General features: G+C 42.9%; 1 protein-coding gene across 3 annotated transcripts in view; it reads right to left on the reverse strand.

Annotated features, from left to right (window-relative positions):
• LOC122551782 (contactin-associated protein-like 5) overlaps nt 1-26,796 on the reverse strand; it is a 1,118,157-nt gene that overhangs the window by 896,601 nt on the left and 194,760 nt on the right. For all 3 annotated transcript variants that reach the window (XM_087989332.1, XM_043694246.2, XM_087989333.1), the window contains exons 2-3: nt 25,484-25,594; nt 3,946-4,139 (exon numbers count right to left, since the gene is read on the reverse strand). In XM_087989332.1, the coding sequence (XP_087845458.1) occupies nt 3,946-4,139; nt 25,484-25,594 (305 nt within the window). The remainder of the gene's footprint in view (nt 1-3,945; nt 4,140-25,483; nt 25,595-26,796) is intronic.

Consider the following 26,796-nt stretch of genomic DNA (forward strand, 5'->3'; position numbering starts at 1 on the left):
AGTTACATCACACTGTAAACTTTTGCTATAAATTCTGTGTCTTACAATTGTGTACTCCACAACCACTTGATGAAGGAGCGGTGCTCCAAAAGCGAGTGCTTCCAATTAAACCTGTTGGACTATAACCTGGTGTTGTGTGATTTGCAACTATTGTGGAGAAGGACATGGAAGATACAGAATGCGGAAAAATAGATGGTGACATCTTAAAAGAATGTTCATATTACAGAGGATGAGGAGGTGCTGGAATTCTTGAAAAGCATAAAGGTGGATAAATCCCCAGGACCAGATCAGGTGTACCCAAGAACTCTGTGGGTAGCTAGGGAAGTGATTGCTGGCCCCCTTACTAATATATTTGTATCATCGATAGTCACAGATGAGGTGCCGGAAGACTGGAGGTTGGATAACGTTGTGCCACTATTTAAAAAAGGTGGTAAGGGAAAGCCAGGGAACTATAGACCTGTGAGCCTGATATCAGTGGTGGAGGGATTCCTGAGGGACAGGACATGTATGTGCATAGGCAAGAACGAATGCGGAATAGTCAGCATGGCTTTGTGCGTGGGAAATCATGTCTCACAAAATTGATTGAGTTTTTTGAATAAGTAATGAAGAAGATTGATGAGGGCAGAGTGGGGGACATAGTCTATATGGACTTCAATAAGGCATTCAACAAAGTTTCTCATGGTAGACTAGTTAGCAAGATTAGATCACCTGGAATAAAGGGAGAACCGGATGCAAGACTGGCTTGAAGGTGGAAGAAGAGCGTGGTGGTGGAGGGTTGCCTTTCAGACTGGAAGCCTGTGACCAGTGGTATGCCATAAGGGTTTGTGCTGAGTCCACTGCTTTTCAACATATATATCAATGATTTGGATGTGAACATGGGAGGTATAATTCTAGAGTCATAGAGTCATAGAGATGTACAGCATGGAAACAGACCCTTTGGTCCAACCCGTCCATGACGACCAGATATCCCAACCCAATCTAGTCCCACCTGCCAGCACCCGGCCCATATCCCTCCAAACCCTTCCTATTCACCAAATGCCTTTTAAATGTTGCAATTGTACCAGCCTCCACCACTTCCTCGGGCAGCTCATTCCTTACATGTACCACCCTGTGTATGAGCAGGTTGCCCCGTAGGTCTCTTTTATATCTTTCCCCTCTCACCCTAAACCTATGCCCTCTAGTTCTGGACTCCCCGACCCCAGGGAAAATACTTTGCCTATTTACCCTATCCATGCCCCTCATAATTTTATAAACCTCTATAAGGTCACCCCTCAGCCTCCGACGCTCCAGGGAATACAGCCCCAGCCTCTCCCTATTGCTCAAATCCTCCAACCCTGGCAACATCCTTGTAAATCTTTTCTGAACCCTTTCAAGTTTCACAACATTTTTCCGTTAGGAAGGAGACCAGAACTGCACGCAATATTCCAACAGTGGCCTAACCAATGTCCTGTACAGCCGTAACATGACCTCCCAACTCCTGTACTCAATACTCTGACGAATAAAGGAAAATATACCAAATGCCTTTTTCACTATCTACCTACGACTTCACTTTCAAGGAGCTATGAACCTGCACTCCAAGGTCTCTTTGTTCTGCAACACTCCCTAGGACCTTACCATTAAGTGTATAAGTCCAGCTAAGATTTGCTTTCCCAAAATGCAGCACCTTGCATTTATCTGAATTAAACTACATCTGCCACCTCTCAGCCCATCTGGTCCAGATCCTGTTATAATCTGAGGTAACCCTCTTCGCTGTCCACTACACCTCCAATTTTGGTGTCCTCTGCAAACTTACTAACTGTACCTCTTATGCTCGCATCCAAATCATTTATGCTTGCAGATGACACCAAAATTGGAGGTGTAGTGGACAGTAAAGAAGGTTACCTTAGAGTATAACGAGATCTTGATCAAATGGGCCAATGGGCTGAGGAGTGGCAGATGGAGTTCAATTTAGAAAAATGTGTTCATTTTGGAAAGGCAAATCATTACACACTTAATGGTAAGGTCTTGGGGAGTGTTGCTGAACAAAGAGACCTTGGAGTGCAGGTTCATGATTCCCTTGGGTGGGAGAATCCAGAACTGGAGGACATAGGTTTAGGGTGAGAGTGGAAAAATCGAAAAGGGACCTAAGGGGCAACCTTAGGGTGGTGCGTGTATGGAATGAGCTCCAGAGGAAGTGGTTTGAATAGGAAGAGTTTAAAGGGATGTGGGCCAAGTGTTGGTAAATGGCACCAGATTAATTTAGGATATCTAGTCAGCATGGACGAGTTAGACCGAAGGGTCTCTTTCCATGCTGTACACCTCTGTTATCCTATGACTCTTTAACAGTGCCTCTCTGAAAATGCAGCGGTCATTCTATACTGCACTAACAATTGTAATTTTCAATGTCCAATTTATCTCATCATTAGGTCCTTCATTCATTCTGGCATTTATGAAGCAACCACTCTGCTCTATAACACCGTTACCATCAATGTCAATGTCCTAGTCCTCATGAAAACCATTCCTCTCTCCCAGCTTGGTCATTCCCAGTGCCGGCCTTTTCTGAACAGGCAGGTGTGGAGATAACAGGGATACTCACCCTAAAACACTCGAGCTACTGATCTCTGTCTTAAATGTAACCATAAATATACATAAATGTGCTCTATGTTAATGCCAAGTGGAAGACATCAGGCCATAATTTCAAGACTAAATTGCGAATTGGGCTATTATCCAATTTTGTAATTCTCCCATGTCCTGTTCACCAATATCTTTCCATACTTTTTACAGAGATGAAATTCAACATAGTGTTCTTTCTGAGTCATGTAACTTTGACGTGCACACAATTGGATGTATGAAACATGGTTTTCAAAAGCTAATTGGAGGGCTTGACAGCAGAAATACGAATCTCTGACAATAACCAATGCTGGATATGACTAAATTCCCTGTCAGTAACTTACACTTATTCAAAGTGTGTCACTGTGAACTATAGGGGGAAAGAAGTGAATGCAAAGCTGATCCTTAACAGAAAGCTTCAAGTAACAATAATTGTGCATTGGTTCATTATATCACACAGCAAGGGTTGTATTAATTTCAATTGCTGATGCTATTTTGGTGCTAATCATTAATGTAATTCAAACAAGATAGTGCTTGCAATATTGAGTGAATCACACACTTGTGGTTCACAAGGGGCTTACGTTTCCTTAAAGCAGTGACATTCCAATTATTTGGTGTGGGAATGCCATTACTAATATTGGCACATCCGAAAAGATTACTGATAAATATTCGTATGCTCTGCAGGGTCACCCTGCCCAAACTTGCAGCTATCAACAACTGTAGCTGCACATAATGTAAACAGTCAATAAAATTGGAGAAAAATACAAAAGAAATCATGATAGACATGAACCTGATCGACAGTTCGGACCAAGTCTCTGACCAATATTCCAAGCGTGGTTCCCATCTGGGAGCACCAAAGCAGAAAATGTATTTCAACTTTCCAGAACTGAAAGAGAATAAGCACACTGTGGTGGAAGAATAATTTCCAATCCAGGGTAGAATTTGCATTCTAATTCAAAAAGGCTATTTGAAAAGAGTGGCTGCTGAAGTAATATCAGAATTTGGCCACAAAATAAGCAGTAAGTAGTTGTCAGAGGAGCTGAGGTAGCATGGGAGCAACATCGTGACCATCTATGACAAGATCCAAAATCTTTTACGTCAACTCTCTCATTAATGTCAAAATCTGTGGTGGACAATAAGGATTTCATGCCATTAGCAAGAAAATTAGAAACGAGCAACAGAATAAAAATTTAACAAAAGATAGAACATGGGATACAATGACTTTAAACTGATTAAATAAATATTCTGTTCCCATTACAGCACAAGGCAAGCCAAAAAATGTAGTCTTTATCATTGCACTGCCACATTGTCATTTTGTACAATACAATTGATATGAATTAACTACGGGTTCCCTACCCAAATGCTGTCTTCTTGGCGATACTGTTTCCAGTTCCTTCCTGTGTCACTGAACATTAACAGGTAGCGTGTCACCCAGTCTGAGCTCCCATACCGCCCCTGGCTTGCTACGGCGGTGATTTCTGTTCTCTCACCGAGGTCCATCTGTAACCATTGGTATTTGTCAGATTCCAGGGGTGACCATCCACCAGCTCCTTCAAGGAAAAGTTAAACAAACAAAATCATTCAGGGAAAAAAGATACAAGGAGAGCATAAAGAAATCTGACACATTTCAGCTCCTAACAACTTCATTTTAAAAATTTATTCATGGTTGAAGAGGTCACTGGTTAGGCTAGAGTTTATTGCCCATCCTTAATTGCCCAGACAGCAGTTAAGAGTCAACCACATTGCTCTGCGTCTGGAGTAATGCGTAGAATAGACAAGGTAGAGATGACAGTTCCCTTCCCTAAAGGACATCAATGAACTAGATATATTTTCCAGACAATCGACAATGGATTTGAGGTCATCATTAGACTCTAACTTCCATATTTTGTTTTCAATTGAATTCAAATTTCACCATCTGTTGGGGCATAATTCAAACCCGGGTACCCAGATCATTCTGAGGAAGGGTCACTCAACCTGAAACGTTAACTCTGATTTCTCTCCACGGATGCTGCCAGACCTGCTCAGCTTTTCCAGCAATTTCTTTCTTGGGCCCCAGAACATTACCTGGGTCTTGGATTAACAGTCCAGCAATAGTACCATTCGGCCATCACTTCCCTGCTTATAAATTTCCCTCTATTTAAGATTTAATTTCATTTACAAGATGTGATTGGATTCTCAGATTTGCTAAGATTCCTTCTGCCCACCTATTGATGCCCTAAAATACAGTGGCAGTCCTTCTCCTTAACCTGTTACTCTCCATCTGGAGAAAGTGCTCCGACAATGGGAGTGAATTCCATATGTTGACCCAATAATGATGAAAGGACAATGGCATGCATCCAGTTTAGGAAGGTGAGTGACTTGGGAGGGGCACTTGAATCTGCACAATGTCTTATTTTTCTCAACAAAATATGTTACAAGGTTATAGGGGGTAGCTTTTGTGAACAGCTCCCATTCATTCTGTGATTGCACATACCCAGAGGCTGGTGAATCCAATAGCAGGGGCACTAGACAATGCTAAGTCCTCAACAGTGTTAAGCATCTTGATGCATTGTTGTGCCTGCAGCCTTCCAGGTAATTGATGACTGATCCATCACATCACCAACTTAGAATTACATAGAAGTTGCACCGTAGAAAAACAGCTAGTTAGCACAACACTTAGGAACATAGAAACAGGGATAGGCCATTGAGCCCTTTGAATCCACTGTGACATAAATAAGATCATGGCTGATCTGTGGCCTAACTCAAAATGCCTGCTTTGAGCTCAAATGCCTTAATAAAAGATTGTCTATCTCAGATTTAAATTCAACAATTACATTAGCATTGACCATCACTTGAGGAAGAGAGTTCCAAACCTACACTATTCCAGAAAGGCGTGGCCCTAATTCTAAGTCCCCAGGTTCTAGACTCTTCAAACTGCAGAAGTAGTTTATGTTTATCTACCCTGTGTTTCCCTGTTAATATTTCAATTAGATCACCTCTTAACCTTCTGAATTCTAGAGAATAAAGGTTTAATTTGTCTAATCTCTCTTCATAATGTAACCCCAGAAGTCCAGGTACCAACCTTGTAAACATGCGTTGAATCCTTGCCAGGTCCAAAATAACCTGAGAGTTGGTGCCCAGATAGGCTCACAGTATTCTAAGTACAGTCTAACTAGGGTTTCATTTAACTGCAGCATAACGTCTGTATCCCTATACTCCAATCTTTAGATATGAAAACCAGCATTCCATTTGTCTTCTTGACTATTTTCTGCACCTGTTCATGGTATTTTAAACAACTATGCACCTAAACCTCCAAATCTTGTTGGACATCCACTGTACCTAATTTTGTGCCTTCTAAAAAGTATCCTTTTTCAAGCCAAAATGAATAACCTCAGATTTGCTCACATTAAAATCCACCTGCCAGTGCTTTGGCTATTCATAGAGTTATAGAGATGTACAGTATGGAAACAGACTCTTCAGTCCAACTTGTCCATGCCGACCAGATACCCTAACCCAATTTAGTCCCACCTGCCAGCACCCGGCCCATATCCCTCAAAACCCTTCCTATTCATATACCCATCCAAATGCCTTTTAAATGTTGCAATTGTCATCTAATCTATCAATCTTCTATTGTAATTTTATGCTGCCACTAACAGTTTCTAGAATGCTGAACAATTTTGTGTCATCAGCAAATCTGGATATTTGACTTTTTTTTGCCATCATCCAAGTCATGAATGAATACTTGAGGCCCTAACACAGATTCCAGGCAGACAGCTTCCTGGCAATTTGAAAGCATTTTAGGGAACATCTCTGGACACACACACCAAACAATCTTACTACCCTGCGGCTGACCACTTCAACTCCCCCTCCCACTCCCCCAAGGACATGTAAGTTCTGGCCTCCTCTACCACCAAACCAAAGCCACCTCCAACTGGAGGAAGAACACTTCATTGTCCACCTTCAACCACATGGCATCAACATTGATTTCACTAGTTTCCAAACCTCCCTTCTCCCTACCTTATCCTAGATCCAACTCAGCACTGCCCTATTGACCAGTCCTATCTGTCCATCCTCCTTCTCACCTATCTGCTCCAGCCTCCCCACCGACCTATCATAATTATCCCCCTCCAACTGCATCCACCTGTCACCTTCCCACCTACCTTGTCCCAGCCCCACACCCACCCCCTTATTAATCACTCATCCGCCTTCCTCCCCAAATTCCTGATGAAGGGCTTATGCCTGAAACATCGACTCTCCTGCTCCTCATATGCTGCTAACTGTCTCTCATGTGGAACTTTATCAAAAGCCTTCTGGAGGTCCATACAAACAACATCCATTGACTTATTTCTGTCCACCACCTTTTTCACCTCTCCAAAAACAGATCTGTCAGGCATGAAGCCATGTTGACTCTCCCTGATTAACTGAAAAATTTCAAGGTAATCGGTTACCCTATCCTTGATTACAAACTCCAACAATTTGCCAACCACAGATGTCAGGCTAACTGGTCTGTAATTCCTAGTATCCCTCTGTTACCTTTCAGAAAGAGCAGAGTGACCTCTGCAAATTTCTAATTCAGAGATTGAACCCTGAATCCAGGGAACTCTGAAAATTATAGTTAGGGCATTGGCAATATTCTCTTTACCACCCACGGATGGAAACATAAGTCCTAGCGATTTGTCACTCTTCAGTTACATTAATTTCCCTATTATTGGTGATTTACTTAAGCTAGTTTTATTTAGATCCTGTCCCTGATCTTTTGTTAATATTTTTTGGGAGTTGCAGCAAACTATCCTCCTTAACTTCTGTGAATACTGAAGCAAAGTCCTCATTCAGCATGCCTGTCATTTCCCCTGTCATTGCTAATATTCATACTCTCAGTCTTCAGTGGATCATAGCACTCTTAAACAGCCAATTTCCCTTTACATAACTCTATAATCTCTTCTGATTGCATTTTATGTCCTTTTTTCCTTTATGAACAAAAGTTTCTTTTCATATTCTTTTTAGCACTCTTATAAGCTGTTTTATAGCCCTTTGTATTTGTCACATTCTGTGGAATCTGTACTGTTCTTTACATTTTATAACCCCTTTGTTTTCAGAAGTCCAGGATAGGTTTTCTTTTATGAGATGGAGCTTTTCCTTCTTGTGGGTACAAACCGCTTAGGAATAGCATTAAAACTTTCTTTGAACACCCTCCACTTTTCCTTGGTTGTTTTACCAATTAGCAGGGCTTCCCATTTTCCTGTGGACAGACTCTGCTTCATCCCATTAAAGTCTGCCTTACTTAAATCCAAAATTCTAGTATCCGACCTGAGCTTGCCTCTTACAAACATTATATGAAACTTGATCATATTATGATTACAATTTCACAAATGCTCACGAACAACTAGGTCACTGAACTAAATTAGGTTCATTGCTCATTATTAGATTTAATATTGCTTGTCTCCTTGTCATATCCAAGACATATTGCCGCAGGAAACTATCCCAGACACACACTAGAAATTCATAACCTCTCTGGCAGGTGCTTGTCTGTCTCTCCCAGTCCATGTTAATATTAGAATCACCCATTTATAACCTGTCTGGCAGGTGTTTGTCTGTCTCTCCCAGTCCATGTTAATATTAGAATTGCCCATTTATACTCCTCTATCTTTGCTGCATAGTTACCTAATTGCAGCATTTATATAATCTAGCACTTCTGAGCTATTGCCAAGTGGTCTATATATGACACTTACTGCAGTTTTAGTCCTTCACAGTTTTCCAGTACCACCCATATGATCTCCACTGGGTGCTTTGCCCTCATTACATCCTCCCTCTCCATAGAAGAGATTCTTTTTTCATCAGTAATGCTACTCCAGCCCTTCTGCCGTCTTCTCTATTCCTCCCGGAAACCTTATAACCTATAACCTTTAATTCTTAGTCCTGACCTTCCTGCAGTCATATCTCGTTAATGGCCAATATATCATAATTTCCAATTTGAATTTTTAACTTGTTCCTTACACCCCATACATTTGTGTAAAGAACTTTAATTCTGACCATATACTCTATCCTTGCATGCCAATGTTTTGTTTTCACGTAAGCCTGCAGCCTCACTTCACACTCACTTTCTCTTTTCGCTCTTTTTCCTCCATGCATCTTTTATTACGAGACTGAAACTTGAAAGCTGACATCATAAGTCGCTCCAAGATATGCCTAATGCTACTTGTGGCATGCACTTCTATAGACGCTGATTCACCTGATGGAGTGAGAGATAGGAACCTGACCACAAGGTTACGTATTGCAGTGGGTGACATTTCTGCTGCTGGTGTCTAAGAGCAGCTCATGTAAATACTGTTTTGCATTGACAGACATGACCTTGGTCTTTCCCACTTATCATCACATGAGTGATTGAATGGTTTATTTACTGTCACAAAAATCTTGACGATACAGTGAAAAGTGTTTTGTCGCCTGAACCCAGCGCTATTTTTGAGTTACAAGAAGGATTGAAAAGGAATTACTTAAATAAGACGTAGGAGCAAATTACTGCAGATGCTGGAATCTGTACTGGAAACAACAACTGCTAGAGATTACAGAGGGTCAGGCAGCACTGATGGAGAGACAGAAAGCTTAGCGGGTTTTGAGAAGATTTGTAGCTCAGGTTGAGGTTGTGGTTGTAGGTGTGTTCGCTGAGCTGGAAGGTTCATTTCCAGACGTTTCATCACCCTACTAGGTAACATCTTCAGCGGGCCTCAGGTGAAGCACTGCTGATAATTCCTGCTTTCTATTTATATGTTTGGGTTTCTTTGGGTTGGTGACGTCATTTCCTGTGATGAAGACAGAAAGGTAACGTTTCGAGTCTAGATGACTTTCAGCAGAGCTGAAGTGAAATGTGAAGAGACAGCGGTTATGCTATAGTTTTGGTGGTGGTGGGGGTAGTGGGTGTAGGGTGCTTGTGGTGAAAAGTTGTTAAAAATGAAAACAGAAGTTGCTGTCAAAACAGCAACCATAACTCAAGAACAGGTATCCCCACTTTTCGATAGTTCGCTTTACGCCACTTCATTTTTACGAAAGACGTACATCAGTACCTTTTTCCCTAAATGAAAGAAATCCGAAGAGGATTTTCGCTTTTACGAGAAAAAGCAAAAACTTTTCCCATATAAATTAAAGCTCCTTTGCTTTATGCCATTTCGACTTACGAAAGGTTTCATTGCTACGCTCTACTTTCGGATAGTGAGGGATACCTGTATCTTTCACAGCCAAATGTTACATATTTTCCATTTTTTCCAGTACTCCTTTGGATTGCCTTCTCATCATATGCACAGGTGCTTGTAAGATCTCAGTTCAGGGAGAAAGTGAGGGCTGCAGATGCTGGAGATCAGAGCTGAAAATGTGTTGCTGGAAAAGCGCAGCAGGTCAGGCAGCATCCAAGGAACAGGAGAATCGACGTTTCGGGAATAAGCAAGAAGGGCTTATGCCCGAAACGTCGATTCTCCTGCTCCTTGGATGCTGCCTGACCTGCTGCGCTTTTCCAGCAACACATTTTCAGCTCTGAGATCAGAACAGCATTCACCCTCTATCAAAGGTACTGTACCCACATTCAACTTCATAACAACATAATGATAAAAAAGGAAATGTTGAAACCACCCATAGTTATTGCTGACAGACTGTAGATCATTGTCTCCCCAACTCTGATGAGTGGATTCTGACACAGTGGATAGAACACTGTGGGATATTGATGGTGGACTAAAGGATTTTTTTTCTTAATTTGCTTGTAGGCTATGGTATTGCTGGTAAGGGCAGCATTTATTTCCCAACCCAATCAAATGTGAGAAACCTGAAGCTGTACTCCAGCTGTTCCTCTCAAGTGGTCAGTCTCTCTCACTGGCCTATTAGCTTCTTTCATGGGATGGCAGTATTGATGCATTGGTCTCTATATAACTCCATCGATTTGCTTTCTGGAATTGAAATTCATTAAAGCTCCTTAGACAGCACCTTCCAAACCCACAACCACTTCCATCGAGAAGGACAAGGTACTTGGGAACACAAGATGGAAATGTGTTGCTGGAAAAGCGCAGCAGGTCAGGCAGCATCTAGGGAACAGGAGAATCGACGTTTCGGGCATTAGCCCTTCTTCAGGAATGAGGGAAGTTGGTCCAGCAGGCTAAGATAAAAGATAGGGAGGAGGGACTTGGGGGAGGGGCGTCGGAAATGTGATAGGTGGAAAGAGGTCAAGGTGAGGGTGATAGGTCAGACTGGGGTGGGGGCGGAGAGGTCGGGAAGAAGATTGCAGGTTAGGAAGGCGGTGCTGAATTTGATGGATTTGACTGAGACAGGCTGGGGGGAGGGGAAATGAGGAAACTGGTGAAATCCGAGTCCATCCCTTGTGGTTGGAGGGTTCCTAGCCGGAAGATGAGGCGTTCTTCCTCCAACCGTCGTTTCGCTGTGGTCTGACGATGGAGGACTTGGGAACACCACCACTTGCAAGTTCCCCTTCAAGCCGCTCACCACCCTGACTTGGAAATGTGTCACGGTTCCTTCACAGACGTTGGATCAAAATCCTGGAATTCCCTCCCTAACAGCATTGGGGGTCAACCCACAGCAAGTGGACAGCAGCGATTCAAGAAGGCAGCTCACCACCACCTACTCAAGGGCAAATTGGGATGGGCTATCACTGCTGGCCATCCAGAGATGCCCAAGTTCCTCAAATTAATTTTAAAAATTGAAATAGGTAGCTCTGCAAACAACAATGCAGATCAGCCATTGTGAACCTGAAATCAACACAAGCTCAATGGGCTGAAGGTCCTCTTCCATTTTCTACACACTCATGCCTCCAATTGTTGTTGATCACACCTTGTCAAATCTTATCAAGTGTCATTCCATACCATATATGCATTTACTCAGAGCAGAGCAACAAAATCTAAATGAAGTGTGTCATGGGATCACTGCATTGTCAGTGTTGCTGTCTTTCAGGTGGGACATTAAGTACCTGCTTGAGTGGATGTAAAGTAATTATTTCTCTCTCTGCTTGCAAACAACACTCAAACATCTGGCTTAGCTGAGAAACTCCCCGAAGCCGGAACGGTGCTGTGGAGTTCCTTGTTGAGGGCGCAGCTATTTTTCAAAAAAATAGTAGGGAGTTTTGATCCATGGATCACCAAACATTGAGCTTCCAAGTTCAGCAGGTAATAACAAAGACACATTTTGACCTTTATTTCAAAGGGAATGGAATATGAAACTAGGGAGGTTTTGCTAAAACTTGCAGCTGGAATACTGTGGACAGTTCTGGACCTCTTATCCAAAGAAAGATATTTTTGGGATTGGAGGCGTTCTAGAATGTTCACTAGGTTGATGCAGATGTGGAGGGACTGTTTATAAGCAAGAGATTGAGTAGGTTGGATCTGTACTCATTGGAGTCGAGAAGAATGAGAATGGCCTTATTGAAACATACAAGATTCTTGGCTCACTTGACAGGATAGATGCAGAGAGGTTTGTTTCCTTTTGTGGGACAGTCTCAAACTAGAGGGCATACTCTTAGAGTAAGAATCAGGACAGAGATGAGGTGGAATTTCTTCTCTCAGAGGGTTGTGAATCTGTGGAACTCTCACAGAGGGCTGGGTCATTAAGTATATTCAAAGCTGAGAGAGACAGATTTTTAATCAGGAAGTGAGTCAAGGGTTATAATGGAAAAACAGAAAGCTGGAGCTGAGGATTATCAGATCAGCATGATCTCATTAACTGACGGAGCCGACTTGATGGACGAAATGGTCTCCTACTGTTCCTATATCTTATGGCCTTAAAAGAACATACAGAAGTAAAAAGAAATGATTGAGTTTGCGAGAGGGGCAAGTTGCTGTGTAAACAGAGGAAATGTCCAGTATGGAATAAGGGTGCGTCTATCTGTATCTGGTGCTGTATAACCGTCAATGATGCCTATCCTTGGACTGGGAGAATGAGTATGTTTAAAAGCCTATGAGAGTGAAAGCTACAATAAAAACACTAAGCTGTAAAATTCTGCTGCACTGAGTTTAAGACAGATCCTTATATTGTTTAGAATTATCTTACTCGTTCAGTGTACCTACTTAATAACGACTGCATGTGTGTGTTTTGTCCAAATGCGTATAATAGAGCATTGTAATGTTTCAATTTAATCGTGGAGTTCTAACATAGAGTGTTACAGCACAGTGTGATGGACCAAGCCAGATCACTCAAAACTTTCTTAAGCAGGCAGCCCCAGACCATAACTTTGCAATTTGTTTCAGTAAGTGTACAGTGAAAATTACCCAGAGTAAGTTATCTAGGTTGATTACTAGATTTTAAAACAGACAAAAATTTATTCACAAAAATATACAATGAAACACAAAGAACAGAATAAAGAACCCCTACAGAACACAATCTATCAATCTATTCAACTAGACTTAATTATGCTGTTCCGAATATACACAGCAAACTCCCTTTAAAAACCAGTACAAATGGAACACATGCTCACAGGTTGACGTTGAAGGGCAAAAACAGAGAGAGAGAGGGAGAGAGTGAGAGAGAGTGTGAGAGAGAGAGAGAGAAAGTTTCCACACAGCTCACTGATGAACTTCTCACCAGGTCATACTGAACTAAAACTGCTCAGCTCAGCTAGAGAGCTGACCACTCCCCTCTCTTTATACAGGTCACTTCTAAAACATGCCCCCTTTGGCCTGAAGTTTCATCTGTTTACATATAAACAAAAGGCCTTTCAAAATCCTTTTCCTCTCTGTACCAAACCAGACTGATCAGAGTCTGGCCTGGTTTGTTACCCCTCCCTCTGAAAAAAATCAAGGACAGAGTCTTCTTGAGCCAAGGAACAGCTTTTGGAAAAAAAGGGACAGCTTTGTGACAACAGAAACAGACCCTTTGGAGTAACTCGACGTTTCAGGCAAAAGCCCTTCATCCAGAAGATCCTAATGAAGGGCTTTTGCCCAAAACATTGATTTTCCTGCTCCTCGGATGCTGCCTGACCTGCTGAGCTTTACCAGCACCACTCTAATCTAGACTCTGGTTTCCAAAATCTGCAGTCCTTGTTTTTACCTTTGGAGTAACTCGTCAATGCTGACTAAGTTTCCCAAACTAATCTAGTTCCATTTGCCTGCAATTGGCCCATATCCCTCCCAAATCTTTCCTATTCATTACCTGCCCAAATGTTTTTTTTTAACCCTGTAACTGCACCTGCATCCATCACATCCTCTGGCTGCTTATTCCACATACAATACCACTCTCTGTGTGCAAAGGTAGCCTCTCAGGTCCCTTTTAAATTTTTCTCCTCTCACCTTAAAACCATGCCCTTTCATTTTGAACAACCCCTCCCACACCCACCAGGAAAATGACCTTTGCTATTCACTTCTCTATACTGCTCATTATTTTATAAACTTCTACAAGGTCACCCCTCAACCTCCTACCTCCGGCAAAAAGAGTCCCAGCCTTTCCACCCTCTCCTTACAACTCCAGTCCCGGTAACATTCTTGTGAATCTTTTCCACACCCTCTCCAATATAATAATGTCCTTCCATAACAGGGTGACAAGAACTGCAGACAGCACTTTAAATGTGCCCTCCCTGACATCCTGTCCAACTACATTAACATGCCCCAACGCGGCGGAGATTGGCTGCAGCAGTGGCAGTGCCCAGAGTCTGGGCTCAGGGACTCAGTGGGTCGTCGGTTGTGGCATTGCTTGATGATTGATGGTTGGAGTGAGGACTATTAGTGCAATAGGCACAGAGCCTACACTCATGGACTTAGTGGGTCATTGGCTGTGGCGCTGCTTGGCGATCGTTGGCTGAAGCGAGGACTCTTAGTGTGGTAGGCCCGGAGCCTGGAGTGAGGGATTCAGTGGGTCGTTGGCTGTGGCATTGCTGGGCTGATCATTGGCTTCAGTGGTGGCAGTGCCCGGAAGAGGATTCCTCATTCAGTAGGTCCGCAAGGTCAACTCAAGACTTGGTTGTTCTTTGGCTGTGGCAGTGATGGTGCCTGGAGTGGGGACTGCTTGAAGCTTGGTACACCTCGCAGACACCTTGTAGAAGCCCTGCAGCTGAGTTTGAAGAGCCCTTGTGCAGAAGCTGAACTCGATTTATGTAATTTCCTTTTTGTAACTCAAAATGGCAGTGGATTGGGGAAACAAAACACGTTTCACTGGTACTTTCTCGATTAAATGTGACAATAAATAAATAAATACTCAATGGTCTAAGCAATCAAAACTTTATATTTGTGAAATAATTGTGGTCCATCAAGTCAAGTGTAAATATTTTGCCTGTCTAGTATTCTTCTAACTGATCGTAAGTGCTATTTAGATAGATATCGGGAAGTATGGTTACAACTCTAAATGTAAGGCATATGGACAGACTAAATGAGTGAGAAGAATTCCTGCACCCAAGTGACAATCACATATGTAGCTGAGAAGATAAACATTATGCAATGAAATGAAAACTGTTGGCTTGATTTTCCATTGCCATCTACTTCATGCTACAGCGTCAACCACAGCTTAGTGGAATTGCAATCACCCCAAGGGGATCAAGCCCCGCTCCAGAGTGCAGTACAAAAAGAGCTTTTGGCTGAGACTGAACAGAGGTCTCAGAAAAGATCGTGTAGTACTAATCAGAGAAGAACAAGGGAGCTCTTAACGTATATCACTGATTGTTCAGTATCACATTGTTTCTCATTGTTATATCCTCATAGACTGCTGTGCTTCTGACATTAAGATCATGACTGTACTTTAGAAGTACTTCATTAGCTACTTGATTCCCCAACATTCTATTGTAGTGGCAGGGACTGCAGTGCGTGGATAGACACCAAAGATAAAAAAGCATAACAGCAATAGGACACTCCTCAATTTTATTGTTATTCATTTGTGGGATGTGGGCATCATTGGCTAGGCCAACATTTATTGCCTGTCCATAGTTGCCCTTGAGAGGGCGGTGGTGAGCTGAACAGCTGCAGTCCACCTGCTGTGGGTTGACCCACAATGCCATTAGATGGGGAATTCCAGGATTTGATTCAGCAACAGTGAAGGAACGGCGATATATTTCCAAATTAGGATGGTGAGTGGCTTGGAGTGGATCTTGCAGGTGGTGGTGTTCCCCTATAACTGCTGCCCTTGTCCATCTCGATGGAAATGGTTGTGGGTTTGGAAGGTGCTGTCTGAGCATCTCTGGTGAATTTCTGCAGTGCATCTTGTAGATAGTGCATCTCAGTAGTCTTGCAGCCACTGCCCGAGAAACACAAGACAAATGGCATCTCACAGAGCCCACCAAAGAGACAGAAAACTCAACCTAATTTGACAGGACGGTACATCAAATATGGAGAACAGTTGTTAACTGTGGATAACATTTCCCCAGTAACAATGCTTGGAAAATGATTTCTCAGATTTCATATACCTGGATTTTAAACGTTCTTAAAATATGACAAGAGTGTATTTAGATATAATTAAGTTGTAGGATTTAATATTAAAACTCATAATTGAAGCCATGTGAAACAGGGGCTCTGTCTACAATTGTACTCCTGCTTAAGTTGCCTGTAATAATACCACAGTGATGTAGTCTTCTGAAAGAAATTCTCTTACTGCATAATGCACAAGTGCTTGTTGGTAGATAATAACAGACCATGTGTGCTTATAATTGCAGTCAAGTCTAATGAGAGACAGAGTGTGAAACATGCAAGATGTTGAAGCTGGATTTCCATATTACTGCATTCAGTATGACTGTTTTTGTTTAAGGTCTTATGCCATTTTGTCAGCATCCAGGCAGTTTAATTAAAATAACTACAATTGCTTTCATCTAATCTTACTGTACAGAAGGAGGCCATTTGGCCTATTTTGCCTATGCCAGTTCATTGGAAGAACTATCCAATTAAGTCCACAATCCTCAGCCGTCTGTCTGTAGCCCAGCAATTAATGTTCTTTTTCAGGTATTGATTCAATTCCTTCTCGAACGTTGCAATTGAATCTGCTTCCATCAACCTTTCACACAGCGTATTCCATGTCACAACAACACGCTGCATAATCTTCACTGCACATCTCGCCTTTGCTTCTTTCACCAATTATCCTTATCGGTGTCCTCTGATTACCTCCTGCCTGCTTTTTTTAGAATTTGCTTTAACTGGATTCTGAACACTTAAACAAAGCCAAAGATAAGCCAAGTAACGAATATCAATTCTAGAGATCCTTTAAACAATATTAAATATCACAAACTTACCACCTCATCTCAAAGACATTTAAATTGTTGATAAAGAGACCTATTAGACATAGAAACACATTAGAAACATTAGGAGCGGGAGTAGGCTATTTAGTCCTTTGAGCCTACTCTACCATTCAATATAATCAAGATTGATCTTCAGTGTTACAGTCCTGCTCTCTCCCCATACTCCTTGATGTTTTTAAATGGTAAAAGCATTATCAACTGAATATATTTAGTGACTTGGCCTCCACAGACTTTTGTGCTAAAGAATTCCAAAGGTTCGCTACTCTGAGTGAAGGAATATTTCCTCATCCTAAATAATTAAACCTCTTGCTAATACTATGACTCCTGGTTCTCGACCCCACAAACTTTCCATCCTGCATCTAGTCTGTCCAGCCTTGTTAGATGTTCATATGATTCAATCAGACCCCATCCTTCTAAATTCCAGCAAATGCAGGCACAGTAGAACCAATCTCTCCTCATGGGACAGTGAGATTAACTTTGCCTTCATAACCTCAGGGTAGCTGACTTGCTCATGTTGCTGGAGATGGGGAACTGATTGTATCAGAGATACTACTGCACCTTTGAGTGGATGATAGCCATTATGTGCTGCCCCAGATTCACATCGTGGGATCTTTTTGTTTTAATTTATTTACTCACGGGATGTGGGTATCTCTGGCTAGGCCAACATTAATTCCCCATCACGTAAGTGCCCAAGTAAACCACATTGCTGTGGGTCTGAAGTCACACGTAGGCCAGACCAGGTAAGGATGGCAGATTTTCTTCCCTAAAGGACATTAGTGACCAGATGGGTTTTTCCAACAATTGACAATGGTTTCATGGTCATCATTTGACTCTTTAATTCCAGATTCTTTAGTGAATTCAAATTGCAACATCTGCAGTGGTGTGATTTGAATATGTGTCCATGGGAATAATAGTCTAGTGATACCATCAGGCCATCTCCTCTGCTATATAATAATCAGATTGATTAAAGGAAAAGTCACCACAGAGGAGATAGAAGTCAAGTTGGTCCACTGGGTGGAGATTCCAGGTCTTGAGGGCATAGTCTGAGAATTAGGGCCAACCTTTAGATTGGATTAGATTACATTACAGTGTGGAAACAGACCCTTCAGCCCAACAAGTCCACACCGACCCACCGAAGCGTAACCCACCCATTCCCCTACATTTACCCCTTTACCTAACACTACGGGCAATTTAGCATGGCCAATTCACCTGACCTGCACATCTTTGGACTGTGGGAGGAAACCGGAGCACCCAGAGGAAACCCACGCAGACATGGGGAGAATGTGCAAACTCCACACAGTCAGTCGCCTGAGTCGGGAATTGTTCCCGGGTCTGGTGCTGTGAGGCAGCAGTGCTAACCACTGTGCCACCATGCCGCCGTAGATATTAGGAAGCATATTGACATACAAAGGGTGGTGGATGATTGGAACTCTCCTCCACAAATACAGTGGATGCTGGATCAATTATTAACTTGAAATCTGAGATAGATAATTTTTTGTTAAGTAAAAACATTAAGGGATATGAGCCAAAGGTAGCTATATGGACTTGGTACACAGATTAACCACGATCTTATTGAATGATAGAACAGGTTAAAGGGGCTGAATGGCTGACTCCTGTTTCTGTCATTAGAGAAAGGAAGACAGACAACTGGTAGTGGTTTAACTGGAGGGCCATCACACCTCAGGTGAGGGTAGAGGTTGAGAAGGCAGGATGCTCATGGTGACCTCAGCCAGCATACATGATGTGGAGGCACCAGTGTTGTACTGAGGTGGACAAAGTTAAAAATCACACAGCACCAGGTCCAACAGATTTATTTGAAAGTACAAGCTTTCGGTGCGCTGCTCCTTTGTCAGGTAGCTACTGGGACAGGATCATAGGACACAGAATTTATAATAAAAGATCAAAGTGTCATACAGCTTATGTGATGTGTTGAACAGACCTAGATTGTTGTTGAGTCTTTAATCATTGAGAATGGGGATGCAGGTTTCGATTGATTAATATGTAAATCCCAGAACTTCTTTCAAGTCACAGTCTCAAGATAACTTAAGATTTATCTATACAAAAAGAAAGCGATAGCTCAGCTAGTATAGGAATTGAACTTGCACTGCTAGTACCATTCTGCATTACAAAGCAGCTCTCCAGCCAACTGAGCTAACTGGGAGAGAGCAGCCATAACACTAAGCTGGTCCCCATGTAGACATGGCCACAGCTTCCTGCTACAGACCATAGGAAGGGTCTGCACACTTGCTGCTAATGAACCTAATGTCCTTCAGTGAAGGAAACTGACATCCTTACCTGGTCTGGCCAACACGTGACTCCAAGCCCACAGCAATGTGGTTGACTCTTAACTGCCCTCTGGGCAATTGGGGATGGGCAATAAATGCTGGGCCAGCCAGCGACACCCTCATCCCAGAGATGAATAAATAAAAACCAGGAGCTTCCATTCCCCGGTGTTGGCTGCAGATTGGATCCGCTCGGCTGTCACTGCTTTCTCGCACTTGCCCCACCCTGTTCAGATGCTCCTCTGCCTGGAGCACTGAGGTAGTGCCTGGAGCACTGAGGTAGTGCCTGGAGGCCCAGTCTACTGCCATCACCCTCTGCTCCCTCTCTTCACTGCCTCCTGCTCCTCCTCCAGATTTGTGTGGCTATCTCCACACGGCTGCTGGAACAGGACTGCGGCTTGAACCTGAATGCTGCAAATTGCCCTCCAAAGGCCTCACAATCTGAACTTCTAGCAGTACCAGCTTTGAGACTAGCGGTTTCTTCCTGACCTTGGGACCGCCCCCCTTTACGTACACAGGTTCTCCTGCTAGCATTTGCAGCCTTGTGAAAGAGCTCCTTTCTCATTCATTCTCAGTATCTGAAAGCTTCTGGCATGGCCAAGATTGATTGCCAATCCCTAACTGCCTCTGGAGAATGTGCTGAGAAGCCTTCTCCGAACCAGTGCAGTCCATGTGGTGAAGGTACACCTGCAGTGCTATGAGAGTCATAGAATCATAGAGAGTCAGAGTCTTATGGCATGGAGACCCTTTGGCCCAAACTGGCCCATGCCGACCAAAATGCCCATCCACGCTGACCCTATTTCCCTGCATGTGGCCGATATCCTTGTAAGGACTAGGAGAAAGTGAGAACTGTAAATGCTGAAGATCAGATTCAAAGAGTGTGGTGCTGGAAAAGCACAGCCAGTCAGGCAGTATCCGAGGAGCAGAAGAGTCGATGTTTCAAGCAGAAGTCCTTCATCAGGAATGTGGGGGTGGCCCAAGGGGGCTGAGAGATAAATGGGAAGGGGGTGGGGCTGGGGGTGTCGGTAGCTGGGAATGTGATAGGTCGATGAAGGTGCAGGGTAATGGTGATAGGACACAGCAGAGGTTGGAGCAGATGGATGGGAGGGAAGATGGTCACCTTACTTCCAACTACAGGGGATCAATGTCGATTTCACCAGTTTCCTCATTTTCCCTCCCCCCCCACCTTATCCTAGATCCAACCTTCCAACTCGGCACTGACCTTTTGAACTGTCCTACCTGCCATCTTCCTTCCCACCTAACTGAAATTTCAGTTACATCACACTGTAAACTTTTGCTATAAATTCTGCGTCTTAAGATCTTCTCCTACACAATGGAGGAGCAGAGCTCCAAAAGCTAATACTTCCAAATAAACATGTTGGACTATAACCTGGTGTTGTGTGATTTTAAATTTGTAAAACCCAGTCCAACACCGGCACCTCCAAATCGTAGCCCCTCAGGTTCTCTTTTATTCTTACCCTTCGAACCTTAAACTGATGCCCTCTATGCCTCGATTCCCCAACCCTGAGAAAAAGACTGAGTGCATTCACCCTATCCATGCCCCCCCCCCCCTCCCGCCCCATGATGTTATACACCTCTATAGGGAGGGAGCTCCACCATTTTAATGCAATAATAATGTTACAGTTCCTACTCAGGATAATTTGTGTCTTGGAGGGGAACTTGCTTGTCATGATATTCCTGTGGTTCAGCTGCCCTTGTCCTTCAAGCTGGTACAGGTCACCAGTCTAGGAGGTGCTGTCCCAGGAGCATTGGTAAGATGCTGCTGTGCATCTTGTAGATGCTGCGCACTGCTGTTCCTGAGCATCGGGGGTAAAGGGAGTGAATGCTGAAAGTAGTAGTTGGGGGTGCCAAAGAAGCAGGCTACTTTCTCCTGAATGCGACTTTCAGTAGAGGTCAGAAATCACACAACGCCAGCTAATAGACCAACAGGTTTATTTGAAATCACAAGCTTCCAGAGCACTGCCCCTTCGTCAAGTGCGACTTCTGACTTTGTCCACCCCAGTCCAACACCAGTATCTCCACATCTTCACTAGAGGTGCAACAATAGTATACACCCATGATTTAAATGGGATTTCTGTGATATTTACAAGTTCATTGATTATTTTGGAAACATGTTCAAAATCTGTCTTGCATTATGACTTCAGGTATGAATCATTCCACAAAATATATTTTACAGAAATGAGTAGAGTAACAATTACGGTCCAACTCAGTCAATCCAATCAGTTAAAAAAAAATTCACCTATTAATGTAAAAAGAATCATCAGCAATGATTCCCCTTCTGATTGTGATGGAGGAAAGGTAATTGATGAAGCAAGTGAAAGTGGTTAGGCTGGGAATACCATCCTGAAGGATTGCTGCAGAGATGTCCTGGAGTTGAAACTGATAGCCAAGATCCACAACTAACTTCCTTGCACAGTGGCTCAGTGGTTAACACTGCTGCCTCACAGCACCAGGGTCCCAGGTTCAATTCCAGCCTCGGGTGACTGTCTGTGTGGAGTTTGCACATTCTCCCCGTGTCTGCGTGGGTTTCCTCTGGGTGCTCCGTATTCCTCCCACAGTCCAGAGATGTGCAGGTCAGGTGAATTGGCCATGCTAAATTTCCCATAGCGTTAGGTGCATTAATCAGAGGGAAATGGGTCTGGGTGGGTTAATCTTCGGAGGGTCAGTGTGGACTTGTTGGGCCAAAGGCCCTGTTTCCACACTGTAGGTAATCTAATCTAAAGTGTAAATCCACGAGTGAACTAGCAGATTATTCCTCATCTTCTCCCTCGATTCTCTTTGATAGATCTTTGATGCCACACTCAATGGAACATTACCCATAGTAGGAAACCAGTCACTCACATCTCCACGCATGAGTTCAGCTCTTCAATCTATGCTTGAACCAAGGCTGCAATCAGGTTTTGAACTAAATGGCCCCTAACAGAGAGGAGAAAGTGAGGAATGCAGATGCTGGGCATCAGAATCGAGACTATGGTACTGGAAAGCACAGCGGGTCAGGCAGCATCCGAGGAGCAGGAGAATCGACATTCCTGATGAAGGGCTTTTGCCCGAAACGTCGATTCTCCTGCTCGTCGGATGCTGCCTGACCTGCTGTGCTTTTCCAGCAACACACTCTCAACCCTGGCCCCTAACAGAACCCAGACTAAACTGAGCAGGTTATTCCTGTGTAAGAGTCACTTGATGGCACTATTTATGACAACTTCCATCACTTTACTGATGACGACTAAGAGGAGACTGATACGATAATTGCTAAGATTGGATCCATACTGTGTCTTGCGGAGACCGCATGCCAAAACAATTTCCTATTTGTTGGGTCCATGGTACTATTATAACTGTAGTAGAGCATCCAATTACAGAGCTTGGCTACTTCCGGAAAAAAAATCTTCAATCCCTCTTTGAGAAAGACAGGTTCAATGTCACAACCATTTGCATTTAACCTCCAACATTTCAGGGTTTCTTTTAAGCTTGTCTGAACATGGTACTTCACAAAATGGTCACAATTCAGATCAATACCTAAGATTGCAACGTTGGATCTGCCATTGCGATCGCACAATATCTTGTGTCGAAGGCCACAGTATGACCGGGTGCTTCAGACACAAAACACGTGCTCGTTACTTTTAATAAAGGACTTTGCACTTCAAGGTTTAAGATCATTTAATTCACAATTAGATGGCTGGAGTCTAAGTAATTTGTTTGACTTGAGCTGTGTAGCTCAACGGGTGAGATTCACTCGGATATAGGCAAGCTGTCAGATACGCAAAGGGTTCCATCTCAGCATGGATGACAGACAAAGAAATCTCACAGTTTGTGGTGCACATCCCTCTGCCTGGATGTCACTATAGAGCCACCACAGCGATGGGCACAGTCCAGAAATGAACAGAAACATGAGGCCATTGAAACAGTGGTAGGTCACTAGCCTATTTCACAATTTAATTAGATTATGGCTGATTTACATTTCAACTCTATTTATGAACCTTTCACGTATATTTCTTGATACCTTTGGACAACAAAAGGTCTGCTCGCATGCTCACTTGTCTGTCCTGGATATGCTGCAACGCTATAACAGTGTAAACTGGAGGAGAGCAACATCTCATCTACAGATCAGGCACTTTACAAAATACTAAATATGTTCTGAGGAAAGCTCATTGGACCTGAAACGTTAACTTTAATTTCTCTTCACAGATGCTGCCAGACCTGCTGAGCTTTTCCAGCAACTTCTATTTTTGTTCATACACTTTACAACCTTCTCGAAAATCCATCCCACCCTGGAAATGTTTTTCTACAACCTCTATCATCGGGGAGAAGGTATAGAAGCCTGAACATACGCACCAGCCGATTCTGCAACAGTTTCTACCCGACTGTTGTTAGAATATTGAATGGACTCACAAACTCTTCACATTTGCTAGTAACTGTGTTTTTGTTTTTGCTGCTGTTTACCTATTATTTATTTATCTATGCTTCCTAACTCTGTGACCTGCTTGTATTGCTCGCAAGACAAAGCTTCTCACTGTGCCTCGGTACACATGACAATAAATTCAAATCAATTAAATTCAATACTGAGTTCAACACCTTCAGATTGTGAACCCTACCCCATTCCTTCCTTTTCTTTTAGCTTCACCTGTTACATTCTCTGTCATCATGTCTTCTTTCTCCTCCCCGCACCCCAGTGGGACTGTCTATTCTTTCCAATCTGGTAATGTTCTGCCATTCTCACATTCCCATTACTTAATCTGCAGCCTTTCTCCCCTAGCACTCTACCCCACACTGTTGCATAAATGCTGCCCCACCAGTATTGTCACACTTCACGTCAGCTCGGATGAAGAATCATCTAGACTTGAAGTGTTCACTTGCTTTCTCTCCATGTATGCTGCCTGACCTGTTGTGACCGCCAGCATGTTTTGCTTTCAAAAGCCTGCCAATCCCAGTCTTGAATACTTAACGCAAGGTTTCTCTTCGCAACATCAGTGCCGACAAACAGCACCTCGTCATAACTCCAACTCAGCAGAGAGAGAGAGAGAGATGATGGTGGTGGTTTGACCACAGGTGAGGGGAGAGGTTGAGAAGGACAGTCCTTTATGGTGACCTCATCCAAAGCAGGAATCAAACCCACAAGGTTGGCATCATTTTGCATTGCATATCAGCCAACCAATCCCTGACATAGGAATGTGCAGTATCAGCAACAGAACCTTATTGTGAAACCTCTACAGCAGAAAGAATTTGCAACTCTTCTGTTCTAGTCTGGTTCAGTGTTCTGATTGCACAGGCTAATATCAGACATGATGTGGAGGTGCCGGTGTTGGACTGGGATGGACAAAGTTAAAAATCACACAACACCAGGTTATGGTCCCACAGATTTATTTGGAAGTAAAAGCTGTTGGAGCGTTGTTCCTTCATCAGCTAGTCATGTAACTTTTAACTTAATGTCAGACAAAAAGACAAACAGAAATTGCTGGAGAAACTCAGAAGGTCTGGCCATACCTGTGGAGAGAAAGCAGAGTTAAGTGCAGTGAACATCCATTCCCAATCTCTAAAGAAGGCTCATTGTGTCTGTGACTTTAAAGGTTACTAGACCTGAAATGGTAACTCTGCTGTTTCTCAACAGATACTATCAGACCTGCTGAGTTTCACCAGAAATTTCTGGTTTGGTTTCAGATTGCCAGAGCCCACAGTTCTTTGCTTTATGTCAATATCAGATTAAGTTGAACTGTAACCTCATGGTCACTGCGACACCTCCGAGGTACTGACTTGCAAAGGATTAAGGTTGTAAAATCTTTTTAAAAGGCCTCATGTTGTCAATGAGCATCTGCACTGGAGAAGTACTGTACTCCTTACACAATTCCCCAAAAACCTTTTCATCTCCTATCTCACAGGAGAACAAAGCAGAGAAGAATTCAAAAACTGATTTAAAAGAAAACACATGTCATTAGGGGTTATAAATATTACTTTCAAAATTGTCATGCAAATTTTTGTTCTGGTGATTCAAAATGCCTTTATCTGGAGGATGATGTGTCATATATTAAAGTATTGAAGTATCTCTCGTTCAGCTTGTGTGTCCAACATAATCACTTACACTAACATATTCTAGAGCTAATTTTAAATAAAAAACTCACAGGCCTCAAGAGCTCAGAAATAATATCACCATTAATCACCATTTGTACATCAGCATTGGAGTGGATAATCTGAGATACATAGTTCTCTGGGGAATTAGCTGCTCACAGCAGCTCAGAACAATAAGGATGAGAGCATATAAAGAAATCATAATGCAAACCAAATAGATATTTTGCAAGACGTGAATGCAGCATTTCAAGCCGTTACATTATCGTCAGGTTTAGATGAGGCGGACGGAAACACCTGTGAAGATCGATATGGAGGGAACATGAGAGCAAAGCGTTGATTGGATGTGGGTTTTTTGGCCTCTTACCATCTCTCCTGTTCAACTTCGCGAAGCCAGGGCTGTGACTGCTTGAGAACTTGGAAGAGCAATCAAAAGCTGATTGAAGCAAGTCAGACACCAGGTGACTGTCACAATTATCTGCCAGATTGAGAAAACAAGCAAAAGAAAACAATTTAAATTTTGAATTATTTCCTCTCATCCAATAAACATGAGCTATCTTGGCGAACATAGTAAATGCACCATGGAATTTAGTTATGGGTCAATGAACAAAGTTGCCTGCAACTACTCACCTGTCAGCTTCCTGCTTCCTGCTGACCTGCATCTGCTGCTCATCTGCCACTGCCCTGATCATTAAATTCTCACCTTTGTTTGTGAATTTTTCCAGGAGAATACAGCACCTTATCTCTGTGACTTTCTCCTGCCCAACTATCCATCAAGATAGCTGCACTCACCCATTCCCAGTCAGTGTTCACAAATGGTTGCCTGACAGTGGAATCGAATTGAGACCCTGGCACTGTGAGGCAACAGTGCTAACCACTGAGCCACTGTACCACCCAGTGCTAGAGGAGTTGGAATCTTTGAAAGTGGAATAAGTTGCCAGGTCCGGATGGATTGTTCCCAAGGATGCTGAAGAAGATCAGGGAGGGAATAGCAGATGATCTAAGGAATTTTTTTCAATATTCACTAGACAAGAGGTTAGTTACCAGAGGACTGGAGGAATTTGAATGCAGTTCCATTGTTTTAAAAGGGTACAAAGACACTGCAAAGCAATCATAGCCCAGTTACTTCGGTTTACTTACAATCCTGAGAGATTGGATAAATTGTCACTTAGAAAGGTGTGCATGAGTCAGGGATAATGAGCATGACTTTATTAAGGGGAGGTCATGCCTTACAAATTTGATTGAAGACTTTGAGGAAGTGACAAGGCAGACTGATGAGAGTAGATGTTGTCTACGTGGATTTTAGTAAGGCACTCGACAAAGACCTCATGGTACAAAAAGTAAAAGCCAGTGGGTACAGAGTGATTTGTCAAATTGGATGCAAGGTTGGTTTAATAACAGGAAACAAAGGGTAATGATTGATTGCTGCCCTGGAGAATGGAAAGCTGGTTCAAATGGCATTCTGCAGGACTCAGTGTTAGGGTTCCTGCTGTTTGTTTTATACATTAACAATTCGGGCTTGAACGTGCAATGGATACTGTAGGCGGTAGCTTTAAGCTGCAAAATGACTTAGATGGGTTTGTAGTGTGGCAGGAAAGTGGCAGATAGCATTCAACTCTGACAAATGTGAAGTAATACATTATGGAAAGTCAAACAGTGAAAGGGAATACACAAGAAATA

The sequence above is a fragment of the Chiloscyllium plagiosum genome, unplaced genomic scaffold (assembly GCF_037043375.1).
Source record: "Chiloscyllium plagiosum isolate Xiang-an unplaced genomic scaffold, Cpla_swu_hap1 HiC_scaffold_7, whole genome shotgun sequence".
In the NCBI taxonomy this organism is placed as follows: domain Eukaryota; kingdom Metazoa; phylum Chordata; class Chondrichthyes; order Orectolobiformes; family Hemiscylliidae; genus Chiloscyllium; species Chiloscyllium plagiosum.